Source organism: Triturus cristatus, chromosome 3_1 (genome assembly GCF_964204655.1).
Source record: "Triturus cristatus chromosome 3_1, aTriCri1.1, whole genome shotgun sequence".
NCBI classification, from domain to species: domain Eukaryota; kingdom Metazoa; phylum Chordata; class Amphibia; order Caudata; family Salamandridae; genus Triturus; species Triturus cristatus.
Window position 1 is genome coordinate 207,186,344 of NC_140583.1, and position 14,501 is coordinate 207,200,844.

General features: G+C 47.1%; 1 protein-coding gene across 1 annotated transcript in view; it reads left to right on the forward strand.

Moving 5' to 3' along the window:
• The window catches only part of RAB8B (RAB8B, member RAS oncogene family), a 184,472-nt gene that overhangs the window by 116,803 nt on the left and 53,168 nt on the right, over positions 1–14,501 (forward strand). The window contains exon 6 of the mRNA XM_085643672.1: positions 9,348–9,413. Within this exon, the coding sequence (XP_085499798.1) occupies positions 9,348–9,413 (66 nt within the window). The remainder of the gene's footprint in view (positions 1–9,347; positions 9,414–14,501) is intronic.

The window sequence follows — 14,501 nt, forward strand, 5'->3', positions numbered from 1 at the left end:
TGTCCCTTTTTAAGGTACCAGCCATCAAAGCGTTTATGGAAGGTCTCAAAAGAATTCTTCCCCCAAGATTGCCACCTGCACCAGTGTGGAATCTCAATGTGGTTCTAACAAGACTCATGGGTCCCCCATTTGAACCTATGCACAAATGTGAATTGCAATTCCTAACATGGAAGGTAGCTTTCCTTATCGCAATCACTTCCCTGCGCAGAGTAAGTGAAATACAAGCCCTTACACTTGAGGAACCTTTCTTACAACTACACCGTAACAAAGTGGTTCTTAGGACAAACCCTAAATTTCTTCCAAAAGTGATTTCCCCTTTCCACCTTAACCAATCAGTAGAACTACCGGTCTTTTTCCCAAATCCAGACTCGGTAGCTGAAAGGGCCCTACATACCTTAGATGTCAAAAGAGCCTTGCTTTATTACATCGACAGGACAAAACCTTTTCGAAAGACAAAACAACTCTTTGTTGCTTTCGCGCCACCACACAAAGGCAACCCGATCTCCAAATCAGGAATAGCCCGGTGGATAGTTAAATGCATCCAAATATGCTACCTCAAGGCTAAACGTACACTTACAGTTCCCCCTAGGGCGCACTCCACGCGTAAAATAGGGGCTTCTATGGCCTTCTTAGGCAATATTCCCTTAGAAGACATTTGCAAGGCAGCCACATGGTCTACCACGCATACCTTCACTAAACACTATTGTGTTGACGTGCAGGCCAAACAACAGGCCTCCGTGGGCCAGGCTGTCCTAAAAACTTTATTTCAAGCTGCTGCAACGGATACAGGCGACCACCGCTAAGGGGAGCACTGCTGTATAATCTATCCTCAGTGTGTGATCTGCAGCTCATATGCCTCGAACGGAATATGCTACTTACCAGTATGCATCTGTTCTTGGCATGTAGAGCTGCAGAGTCACACACGCCCGCCCGCCTCCCCGGGACCTGTATCTGTTCCAGCATCCGTCTTACTTAGACACTACACATGGACATCCTTTCTTTCTTTTCTATACACTCCATCTTTTCCCATCATGGCGAAAAACAATCTGACGATGGAGTGGATGCCCATGCGCACTGTTGTCCAGGGGAGGAGTCACCAACCTCGTGACCAAAGGCTTCTTCCGAAGACAACAACAACCTGCAATCATCCGAGCCCAACACCAGATGGCGATCTTATCCTCAGTGTGTGACTCTGCAGCTCTACATGCCAAGAACAGATGCATACTGGGAAGTAGCATATTCCTTTTGGACAGCCCTCTTGGAGTAGCCTATGATGTTGTTGCCCTTGATAATGAGTGTTTGGAATATATTTTGACTTGGACACCTGTCATTGGAGCTTGCCCAGGATTAAAGCCTCCAGGTTGTTTACCTTCCATTAGTCACCCTGAGATTTGGTCAATCCTTTTAAAACCCTTTTTTAGATTATATTTCTTCTGTATTTATTAAAGCAAATGTTAACCCAAGTTTCTTGGTGCTACGTTTGCGAAACATTCAAGCAGAAAGAGTGAGGTAAGCAGCAATTCATCTGAGAGGTTAAAACTATAAGGTATTGAAATGTTTCTGTAAAGGTAGAACAGCTGAGGAAGAAGGGAGTTTGTTCCACTCCCTGGTTGCGTCCACAGAAAAGGCTTTATCTCTCAAAGTTTTTGCCAGATTTTAGGAATGTCCAACAGAAATGGGCCACAGGAATGAGGCGGCACATAGATGTTGAATTTAGAGAACAAAAACTGAGGGGTGGAAGCATGGATTACCTGATGAATGCTGCTAGCAGCGGTGAATAAGGTCCCCAGCTTAATCGCTAACCAGTGCATTTGTTTGGGGGGGAGGTGGGTGGGAGATTCACATTGGGAAGTGGCAGATCAAAGGGTAACCCTGTTTTGCAACAGCTGTAAGTCCTTCAGTCGTTGTGGTTTGCATTTGGAATGGCATTTCTGAATGCCAACGATAAAATCTGTTTCTGGCTAATTTCTTCTCCTCTTTACCACTCTTGTCCAACTGGTCTTAACTCCATTACTTTTGCAGCACTATATACTCTGGTTTTCCCCTGTGAACAGCACCTGCAGGTGATCGTCCTGCTTCATATGTTCCTGTTCTGTGTTTGAAGGAACTGCTGCACTCAGCTGCTGTCCAGACTGCAGTTGTATTGTGTACGAGAGAAGCTATCATGGTTTCCCCTTGTTATATGTTTGCTTAGAGTTGTGCGGAATTCGCAAAGTTGATTACATTAAAATTCCTACACATTCCACAGAATTCAGCTACTCGACAGAATGGGCATCTTGGCTATTTTCTTAGCGCTGAATACACCCTTGAAGTCCAAAAATAGTTGTGAGAATGCATTTTGCCTAGGAAAATTGCGCTTTCAAATTCCTCTTGATGCTCTTGCATACTTTGAAGTGATTAAAACTTTTTTTTTGTCAGAATTCTTTTTATTGAGCATCATAAGTTAAAAGAACCACGTTAGTAGAGTAGAGCGTGCAGGGCCCGGGTCAAAAACATACACCTAATCAGAGTCCAGATTTGAAGTGATTAAAACTTTTAATCGCTGCAGAGTATGTAAGGGCGCCAAGTGGTATACAGTGGTTTCTAAAATTTAGAAACCGTTGCATAATTTTTAATTCCACCTTCGGAGCATCGGAAATTTTAATTCCTCTGTAAATCAGTGTTACTAGAGTAATGCAGGATTAGCAAATATTACTCCAGTATTGGAACTTTCATAGATTCCCATAGCTTGTATCATTCCCCGTCGTCGGAATGGTAGTCTCGGTACCCAAAATAACATAGCAGTAAGTACAAAAGAGAAAGAAAAAAGGCCTAGGCCTCATTCCCTTATTTAGCATATCTACCTCTTTTTGTAAAAGAGACCCAAAACAAAGCAACAACCAATCAGATCAGCCTCACCCCACAGAACCTTCCTGAGAGAGCCTCAGATTTTCTACCGCACGTTGTGCTTAGGGAGTCTCCTTTTAGCTCTGCTCAATTCAACTCTGTTGACTGCTTTTTTCAAAATATTTTTCTTCCAACTTTGTTGCTGTTTTCCTTCAGGAATGTGTGACAAGAAGAAAGCCCTTTTCAAGCCTTGTTCCACCTATGGCAAAAAGAGGCTGTACGTGGAGGACAGGCATAAGGACTGCATTTATTGCCTGTACCCGGATCATAAGGAAGCGGAATGCAAAATCTGACCCTCCGTGAGGGTCTCCTTCTCGCTTGGCTCCAGAAGGTGAAGTCAAAGAAGGGTGCTCTGTCCAGTGACAGTGAGGACTCATCATCTGGCACCTCCTCTCGCAGGTCAGTGAAAAGGGGTAGGGTTTCCCCTTCACCATCCTCTGAACGTCCTGCTAAGGCCTCAAAAAAGATGCCCCGTGAGTCTGAGAGCCGGAGTCCGAGCGAATCTCCTCACCACAGTGTAAAGGAGAGGGAAGAACTATCTGCTGCCCCGGCAGTGGTGGAATCCACTAAGGCGTTCAAGAAGCCCTCTTCTCTCTCTTCAGAGAAGTCAGAAAAGGACTCTAGATCGACAACGACGCTGAAGACTCGATGAAATCTTCAAAACCTCCAGTGAAGAAAGTTCCGCCGTCGACGGGCTCGTCGACGGTGCCTTCTATTCAAACATCGACGGGAGTGTCGACGACGATAACTGCGACTACGAGGGTGTCAACGAGGGTGGTGTCGACGGTGTCGTCCACGAGAGCTATGACTACGTCGACGGGAGCGTCGACTGTCCCGTCGACGGCAGTGTCGACGACGCCCATCTCTTCGTCGACGATTCAGCCGTCGACTGTGCAGCTTCCGTCGACGACCTCGTCGACGATGGATTCACTTTCAACGCCGACGGTACCGTCGGCGACCTTGTCGACGGAGAGGATTACAATTTCCTTAAAACGCATAACACCTGATATGACGTCACCAAGGAGGGTGGCACCCTTGCCTCCCGCATTGTTGCTTGAAGAAGAAGAGGACTCTGATGGGGATGATCAGGATTCTTGTGGCTATGCCAATAGTCCCTCACAACTATTAGTTGAATGTCAGGACACTGATTCAGAGGGTGACTACACGCCTGGGTACTCCTATCAACCATCCTATGGTCGTCAGGACAGCGCAGGCCAGGATATGGTTGCGGTTCCTTCCTTGCTCCTGGCAGATCCCCAGGGCATGTTGCAGGATTACCGGAAGAGGTTTTCTCAGGCTCCACCTCCTCCACCTTCGCCTTTCTCTGCAGTGCATACTGTGCCTACTCCATCGGCTCCTACAAAATTTTCACCGGGACAACCATCTCGGATGCTTTCACAAACTCAAATTTCCAGTCCAGGTTTACCTCCAGTGGTCCCGGATGTTCATGATGATTCCTCGGACGAGGATCAGGATACTGGCAACACGTCTAATCAGTGTGCTGAGTGGGAGGACTATGTAATCCCGGATCCTGCTTCACCTACTCCTGATCAGGTGGATTCTCCCCCGGCAGATATTGGGGGTTTTCACAAGCTGATGGAAAGAGCCTCCAGTAGAGTCCAGCTTCCTATGCCGTCAGTTCAAACGGAATGCTTCCTGTATGATTTTAAGGAGCCCTACAGGAAAGTGGTTCGTTCCATTCCCATTGTTGGCCATCTCTGGGACGAGGGTATGAAGGCAATGAAGAACCCGGCTACGGTTATTCCGGTGTTGCCGCGCCTCGAAAAGAAGTACAAGGCGCCTGAGGATAGTCCAGCGTCCTTGATTGGTCAGCCGAAGCCGGATTCGGTAATCTCCCAGGCGGCGCAACGTAAGTCACGTAATCCTTCTGCACCACTCACCACCCCTCCCGATAAAGAAGTCAGGCGCCTTGATAATGCGGGGAAACATTTTTCCTCTATGGCGTCTTCTAGTACGGGCAGCTAATGCGTTGGCCATCCTTGACAGGTACGATCGCCAAATGTGGTGCGACCTTTCGCCTTATTTGGAACAGCTGCCACCGGAGGCCAAGAAAATTCTTCAGGAGGGGGAGGCTACGTCGGTGGAGGTGATTGACTGCGCCATGGACATCGCCACTACTGCTTTCCGTGCACTGGCAGGTGCAGCTGTTCTTCGTCGGCAGGGCTTGCTCCGGGTGACTTGGTTCCGACCGGAGGTTCAGAACAAGATCCTGGACCTCCCGTTTGATGGTGAGGCATTGTTTGGAAGACATGTCGGATGCCCTCCAGGACATTAAAAAAGATACGGAGACGGCGAGGTCTCTAGGCAATCTCCAGTATCGTAAAGTTCCATTCTGTGGGGTCCGAGGGAAGAGTACCACGTCCTACAGAGGCTCGTACCAACAGCAACGGTACTCTTCTTATGGTTCGACATATCAGTCGTATCGCCCACAGTACCAACAACGGCAAGGCCAGACCTCGTCTTTCTCTTGCTGAAACACTAGAGGAAAACAATCGCCAGGGACATGACACCTCCAAGAGCCAATAGCGGCGTTCTGGTTCTGCCTGCTGTACCCTCCCGCCCGTTGACACCTGTGGGAGGCAGGGTGTCTCAATACCTCCACAACTGGACCCGGATAACATCAGACCGTTAGGTGCTCATCATCATTTGAGATGGTCATACGCTGGAGTTTCTGCATATACCACCTTCCAAGCCCCCTGTCGCTATGGCTTCAAAACATCTGCGTCTCTTAAGGCTCGAAGTTCATCAGATGCTCCTCAAGGGAGCAGTGGAACCGGTTCCCCTGTCTCAGAGGGGGGGGCTGTTTCTACTCCAGGTTTTTCATGGTCAAGAAGACGCCAGAGAAATGGCGACCCATTTTAGACCTCAGGGAGCTCAACACCTATCTCATCAGTCAATCCTTTCGGATGGTCTCTCTCCAGGATATCTTGCGTCTCCTCAACCCGGGAGATTTCATGGCCACTCTCGATCTCGAAGATTCGTATTTTCACATCCCTATTCATCCGGCCCACAGGAGGTTTCTACGCTTCACAGTAGCCAAGAGCCACTTCCAGTTCAAGGTTTTACCCTTTGGACTTCGTTCTGCCCCGAGGATCTTTACCAAGGTGCTGGCACCGGTTGCAGCTTTCCTCAGGAAGCAGCATTATCAAATCTTCCCCTACCTGGACGATTGGTTGCTGAAGTCTCCGTCCAGGCAAATAGCGGAGGAGACCGTCGGGGCGTGTACGACTCTGTTCAGCAATCTGGGTCTGACTCTCAAGTTGTCGCTCTGAGAGCACGGTTCCTAGGGGCTATCTTTGACACGTCTCTCAACAAGGCTTCTCCAACCTTCGAAAGGCAAGAAAAACTGAAGTCCTTGGCTCATTTGTTGAGAAAAAGAAAGTGTCTTTCAGTACGCCGTTAAATCCCCTCTAGGAGTGATCTCGTCATGCATCCCTCTGATACCCCATTGCAGATTATGGATGCGTTCTCTTCAAGAGCAACTAGACATGCAGTGGCAACAAGTTCACGGCTCTTTCGACGACAAGGTGGTGAATACTGCGGCAATGAGGGACGCCACCTTGTGGTGGACAAAAGAGGAGAATTTATCCCAAGGTCTATCCTTCGTAAGCAATCCAGCTCCTCACGTTGTCACAACAGATGCCTCGCTGGACGGCGGTGCTTCAGGACTTGCAGGTCAGCGGGCATTGGTTACCCAAGCACCGCCTCCTTCATATCAACCTCCTGGATTCAGAGCGATTCGTCTGGCTCTTCAAGCATATCTGCCGCGGTTGCAGCGTTCAGCGGTTCTCATCCGCACGGACAACACCACGGCCATGCATTACATCAACAAGGAAGGGGGTACCAGATCTCTTCCGTTGTCGCAGGAGGCCCAGAGGATTTGGGAATGGGCGATCCTCCACGGAATATCGCTCACAGCGGAACACCTCCTTGGAGTCCTCAACAAAAAGGCGGACAGGCTCAGCAGGCTTTCATCCGTAAAGCCACGAGTGGGAACTGAACCAGATGGTCTTGGAAGACATTTTTCACCAGTGGGGCAAACCTTCAATAGATCTTTTCGCAACCCCGGAAAACAGAAAATGCCAGTCATCCGCAAGCAAAGTTCACCATCGCGGATCGTTGGGGAATGCGCTTTCGATAGCTTGGTCAAGCGCATTTGTGTACGCTTTTCCCCCCATTCTGTTAATACCGAGGATACTCAGAAAGATCAAGACGGAACCATGCAAAATGATCTTAATAGCCCTGGCTTGGCCAAGGCAGTTTTGTTTTACGGAGCTTCACCTTCTTTCTCTGGTCCCTCCACGTCCTCTACGGATGATTCCGGATCTTCTCATGATGTCCCAGGGCCAGATCTGGCATCCGGATCCTCGTTCCTTACACCTCTCAGCATGGCTCCTGAGCAGCGAGAGTTCCTAGATCTTCCTCTCTCGAACAAAATAAGGGATGTTCTCTCTCAGGCTAGAGCCCCTTCCACTAACAAGACTTACCGTCTCAAATGGAAACGCTTTTGCATTTGGTGCCATCAGCAAAGTGTGGATCCTTTTTTGTCTCAACCTCATCAGGTTCTTCCTTATTTCCTGTCCTTGGCTAAGGCAGGTTTGGCTCATTCGTCCATAAAGGTTCATTTGGCTGCAGTTTCTCGCTACAGACTCACTGCCTCTGGGCCGTCTCTTTGGTCCTCTAGAATTGTCAAGCAATTTCTCAAAGGCCTGTTTTGAGTTTTTCCTACCATGAGGCCTCCGCCTCCCACATGGCATTTGAACTTGGTTCTCACCCAGCTGATGAAACCTCCTTTTGAACCGGTTCTTCGAGTGGATTTGAAATTCCTCTCATGGAAATTAGCACTCCTTCTTGCTCTCACTTCAGCAAGACGTATTGGGGAATTACAAGCTCTTACCATCCAGAAACCTTCATAAGGTTCATACCAAAGGTGCCTTCGGACTTTCATTTAAATGAGCCGGTGATTCTCAAGGCTTTCTTTCCTCAGCTGTCTACACCGGCGGAAAGGGCACTTCATTTGCTGGAAGTGCAGCGGTGCTTGAAATTTTATTTGGACCGCACTAAAGCCTTTAGAAAATCTGATGAATGTGTTTTTTCTTATGTGATTGCATGGTACTTTTATGTTTAAAAAAAAATAAAGATGTGATATATAGTTACGGAGAAGGAGATGTCTCTGGGAAGCAAAATGTGTTTTACTGCTAGCTGCTCTGATACAGGCTATGGGAATCTATGAAAGTTGCAATACTGGATTAAGAAACAAGTTACTTACCTGTAACTTTGATTCCTCAGTATTGGTAACTTTCATAGATTCCCATGCGCCCACCCTCCTACCCTGGGAAAACTCAGCCCTCGGCAGGTTTGGTTGTACTGTTACACAACGGCTACGAAAATCTGAGGCTCTGAGGAAGGTTCTGTGGGGTGAGGCTGATCTGATTGGTTGTTGCTTTGTTTTGGGTCTCTTTTACAAAAAGAGGTAGATATGTTACAAAAGGGAATGAGGCCTAGGCCTTTTTTCTTTCTCTTTTGTATTTACTGCTATGTTATTTTGAGTACCGAGACTCCCATTCCGACGACGGGGAATGATACAAGCTATGGGAATCTATGAAAGTTACCAATACTGGAGAGCCAAAGTTACTGGTAAGTAACTTGTTTCTTCCTCCGATTCTGCCGGCGAAATTAAAAAGCCCACCTATGCCTACATTTACTGCACTGCTTGTGTATGTCGTGTGGTATATATACATTGTACATGTTGCTCACTATTCTGTACCTTTCTATGCTATTATTAACTCTTGTGAAAGTATCTCCAGCGAGTGAGATTAATGCTTTTCTCAACCCGTTAAATATACTCTGTGTGAGTACTGGTGTGCTATGCTCCAGGGCCCCAACAGTAGTGCGAGTTGTGCAAATGAAGTAGTGCAAATGTGTAGTTCATTATCTGCTTTGGACAGTAGTGATTATTGGCAGCTGTGGCTAATGCAGGCCCCTTGTTAGGACCACAGCCTGACTGCCACGCAATCCATGAAAGAGAGAGTTAACGACCTTATTTAGCACGTTAAAATGCTCAACCTAGTCGTTCAGCTCTTCTGATAGTGACTGAGTAAGGATTTCATTAGAATGCAGATGTTTGAGCCTAGACAGACCATCCCTCCTAATATTAGGGCAGAATCTAATGTTGCAAAAATTAACTCAATGTGTTGTAGAAAAGTGTTGATTGTATTAACAGTAAACCTTAATAAAAATGTCCAGTTTGTTTTAGGGATACATGTGGTCGTCTTTCTTAAGCCACAAATGGTGGCAAACTTCGAACTTTAATGAGCAGAATCTTAAACTTGCAGATTGACTGCTAAAATCATATTAAAAGACTAGATTAGAGATCTAGAATGCTGTTATTATTAGACTTGCAATATGTTTAATGTGCCTGATTTTGTTTCTTTTTCTAGTTGGCTATTGATTATGGGATTAAGTTCTTGGAGACCAGTGCAAAATCTAGCATCAATGTAGAAGAGGTAAGTAAACTGCCATTAAATGATTTTTTTATTTAGAAAATGTAGACAATGTTTGCTGCAGGCCATCTGCCAAATTAGACTTTTTTTTTCTCTCCACTGGTGAAAGTCCTATAAACGTCTCTCGTAAACCTACATTATTTTGTGCGTTTGCCTAGCATTTTCTTTTTTTTACGAGTTGGAACATCATTTGCCAAGAGAAAACACAGTTCATGCTGTCAAAAGTTGTCATTTGTGTTGTGTGTACAACTGTCTCTACCTCTGTCATTTTCAAAGTACTTGTTCTGTGCCGCTGGACACCTAATTGCTTGCACACATTTCTCCAAATTAGTTAGAGGGGTTCGTATTGGCTGACGATGTTTTTTGAAACAGATCTCTAAACGTGCTCAACGCATAATGCATTTATGGCGGATTGGGCACCAGAAGAGATATGTATCAACCGGGTAAGGAAGGACACACTCCCTGAAGACCTGATGGAGGTCTCGACATTGATCCAGTTATTGTTGGACCCACCTCACACTAGACTGCCATGAATAATTTCAAAATGCTAGTGGTTACATATAGCAGAAAGTATGCTATTAGATCTAAAATATTTATTTTGTATACAAGGTATAAACAATGTGACTGTCAATGTGAGGGGAGGGGTGGGGTTACTAAAACATGTAAGTGGTGACTGCCACAGGATCGGTGCTCAGAAAAACAGCGATATAAAATCATATTGATCATTCAAGACATGACCATGGACAAGTCTAAATGCAGCGGATAAAAGGCACAATCGGAATAGGTTGATTACAACATAAGACAGTTGAGGGGAATTGAGCTAAAGTGTTAAGAGGGTGGGACAAGCTGTTCACCACACGATCTGTTTATTTTCACTGATAAACGCAAATAAAAAATTTCCAAAATTGAAATGTGGCAGTTTGGGAGTGAAAGGTGTGCACAATGTTATCATTCTCCATGGTGCAGAAATGTATTTCATATTTACCACGTCAAGGCTTGCTCATAGCCCAGTAAGTCTGCAGGTGATATATCCCACACCAACCAAGTGCCACCTTCCCGGTTTTGGTTCCCTTTTACACCATCTAGTCTCCACCATTATACATAAACCGCATTTGGGCTCCACTTCTTGCCAAATGTTTCTGAGGTTGGTAAAGTTCTACCGCATATCTCAAGCACAGATTAACTCTTATTCTAAATATGGGGGACGGAAGATGGATTTTCCAATACCGCAGGTATCGCTGGCCCTGAATTAGATGGATTTTGTTTTGCATCTGCTCCTTAGATTTGCTTATATTTATTCAGTACCTTGTGTTTCTTCACTGTTAAAGCTATTTAAACGATTTAGGATGTTCAAGCCATCAGCTTCTTTGGAATCCATGAGCTAGGTAATGCAAACACAAGTCTTTCATCTTAAGACGCCTGGTGAATAGTAGGCGTATCTAACATTTAGACCATGCACACTTTCTGAGGCTCTCTTCTCATGATTTTATAATAACCTATTCGAGGCATATGAGCTACAGATCACACACACTAAGCATAGATCGCCATCTGTTGTTGGGCCCGGATGTTTGCACTTGTTTTTGTCTTGGAAAAGTCTTTGGTAGTCACGAGATAGGGGACTCCTCCTTTGGATGATAGTGCACGTGGGCATCCGGTCCACCTTCAGATTGTTTTTTTCCGCCATCGAGCTTGGATGTGTTTCTTGCGCTCCAGTTCGGAATAGTCACCGATTCCACTCTCGACGCGCAATCCTTCACCCTTCTCCGGTATCGTTTTCGATCGCGATTCCTAGTCGTGCATCTCTTCAACATCGAAGTCCTCGATTCCGGTCGTCGACTAAGGCCTTCGGGCCTACCTGGGCCTTGGTATCTGGCTCCTGGAAAGGACGCCATTCAAGAAATGTCCTCAATGTGGATAGAAATTTCCCCACACCGATCTGCATGAGGTGTGCAACCTCTGCTTGTCTCTGGAGCACGAGGCCAGAGACTGTGTAGCTTGTGCCTCTTTCCGCTCGAAGACCACCATTTGAGATCGTCGAGCCAGAAGAACAGTGGCTCGCTCGTCGGCACCCATCCCCGATGACATCTTCCAGGAGGGCGTCGATGTACCAGAATAGCAGCGCATCGAAGAAGGCCCCGCGAGCGCCTCCGAAGCCGATGATTCCGACCTCGAGCACATCACTCCTGGGCAGCGGGTAATAAGTAGAGACGTAGACCCCGACCCCCTACCTACACCATCGAATAAGGCTTCGGTCACACCTTCACCTTCGGGCCCAGGTGCACACCGAGAGACTGCTTCCCATACCCCGCCCTCGGGCCCGGCAAAGAAGCCTACTAAGCCTTCAGGCGACTCAGGCTCAAGTCAGTCCACCATCGGTACAGAGCGGACACCGGCACCAAAAAAGAAACCGCCCTCCTCTTCCGTGCCGATCGCTGCCTCCACATCCAAGCACTCTGCACCGAAATCAACAGGCACCGCCCCATCGACTCCGAAAAAACACTGGAGCCGAGCAAAAAGCTGATCCATAAAGCTTCGGATTCACACCTTTCGGAGCCGAAAAAAGCCTTGGATCTGAAAAAACACCCGGTTCCACAAGCGACCACAGAGACTGTAAAACATCACAGTTCCAAGCTAAAGGAGCACAAAACCGTTCCAGAGTCTGTGCCGCGCAAGTCTTCCGAACCGAAATGGTCAGCGCCGAAAGACCAGCCTCTATCAGAAGAGCTATTTAAACCAGACCCTAAACAGAAAACTCTTCTAAAAGACCCTAAAACTGGTCAGCTGACTTTAAGTACAAAGAAGAGACCATTGGATACGCCTATACCGGCTCCACCACCTAAAAAAGGGACATTGCTACATCTCCTCTCAGGGTCCCTTCTCCACCACCACCTCCACCTCCTCCTCCTCCCCCACCTCCACCACACCATCTCCTCCACCAATGGATGATGATGATGACACCTCTGATGACACAGGAAGGGGTGCGGATGATAAGCCACTAGGGGATCCACCTTATTCCCCTGACCCCTGGGATGATTATAGTACGCCAGCTGTCCCTAATGTTCCACAGGATGACATCCACTCCTCTAGGCCTTCCCCCTCCAGAGGACACAATGGGTTTTCACAGCTTCTACACAGAGCTGCCCAATACCACGGGGTTGACTTACATACTGACCCTGTGGAAGAGGATTTCCTTATGGACACCTTTGATAACCCACAAAGGTCCACCACTATTCTGCCCATGCTAAAAAGAGTTACCAAGCATGCACCAGAGGTATTTAAAGATCCTGTCAGGGCTAGGGTTAATAACCCCAGGATCGAGGAAAAAATACAAGGCTGCCCTAGCAGACCCAGATTACATTAAGGTCCCTGTACCACTAGACTCCCTTGTAGTCTCCAATGCTAGAAAGAGGGCCAACTCTCAAACATCAGGGGACGCTCTACCCCCCGATAATTAGTCCAAACTCTTAGACACCTCTGGCAAAAGAACCGCTTCACAGGCAGCTAACATATGGCGTATCGCCAACACTCAAGCACTGTTAGCTAGGTTCGATAGGGCACATTACGACCAACTTGAAACCCTATTGCAACACATCCCGGACAAATAAAAGGACAAAGCCAATCCCCTTATACAAGAGGGGAAACTCATCATCAACACCTCCATTTGTTTCAAACCTGAAGTACAAAGTTTCATCTTAAACCAACCATTCGATCAGGAACACTTATTTGGCCCTAATGTTGATTCATCCCTTGAAAAGATGAAGGACACAGACACAGCTAAATCAATGGGAGCCTTGCAATCGCAAGCTCCCAGACGTTCTTTTCGTCGTCCCTCTTACAAGGGCACCTCCAGAGGCTACTCCTCTGACAACCCCTCCACCTCTTATAAGACTCCCACCCAGTCTACATTCACCAGAGGTTACCAGAGAGGAGGCTACAGAGGCAACAGTAACAAAGGTAGAGGCAAGACCAACACCACCCGCTCTGCCTCCACCCCTACCCAATGACTTCCCACCGGCCCATTCCACTCCAGTCGGGGGAAGATTACAACAGTTCCTGCCTGTTTGGACCAACATCACCACAGACAGGTGGGTGAGACATATCATTCAATCGGGCTACTGTCTAGAACTCCCCTTTACCCCCCCAAACATACCACCCAAACATCGCCCAATGTCGTTAGAACATTTGTCACTGCTCAAACAGGAAGTCATCTCCTTCCTGCAAAAGAGTGCAATAGAACCAGTTCCCCTGCACCAACAAAACACAGGAGTTTACTCTCTCTATTTTCTCATATCAAAAAAGGACATCTCTGAAACCTATTCTGGACCTCAGATCCCTAAACCTCTACATACAGTTAGACCATTTTCACATGGTCACACTTCAGCAGGTCCTTCCTCTTCTTTCACAGGGTGACTTCCTTGTCCCTCTAGATCTCGAAGACTCCTATTTCCATATTCCCATTCACACACCTCACAGGAAATATCTCGGGTTCGTAGTGGACGGTCAACACTACCAATTCAAAGTACTCCCTTTTAGAGTCACCACAGCACCCTGGGTATTAACCAAGTGCCTGGCGGTAGTGGCCGTTCATCTAAGAAGACAGCACATTCACGTCTTCCCATATCTAGACGACTGGCTCATAAAAGCCAGCTCATACAGTCAGTGTGTACACCACACTCACGCCACTATTCAACTATTTACACGACTTGGGGTTCACAGTAAATCACGGACAGTCTCATCTACAACCGTCCCACATACAACAGTACCTAGGGGCCACAATAGACACATCAAAAGCGCTCGCTTATCCCAGTCCAGCCAGGATAGCAAGCATGCAAGCTCCCATAACCAAATTTCAGCCTCAACACACTCTTCCAGCTCGAGTGTTCATGCAACTCATAGGGATGATGGCCTCTTGCATATTCATAGTGCCTCACGCAAGACTCCAGATTCGTCCTCTCCAGATGCGTCCTCTCCAAGAGTGCCTAACACACCAATGGAACCAGGCTCAAGGTCCGTTAACAGATCTGGTGTTGGTAGACGGTCGCACTCACCGCTCTCTGCAGTGGTGGAACACCAAAAACCTTTCCAAAGGGC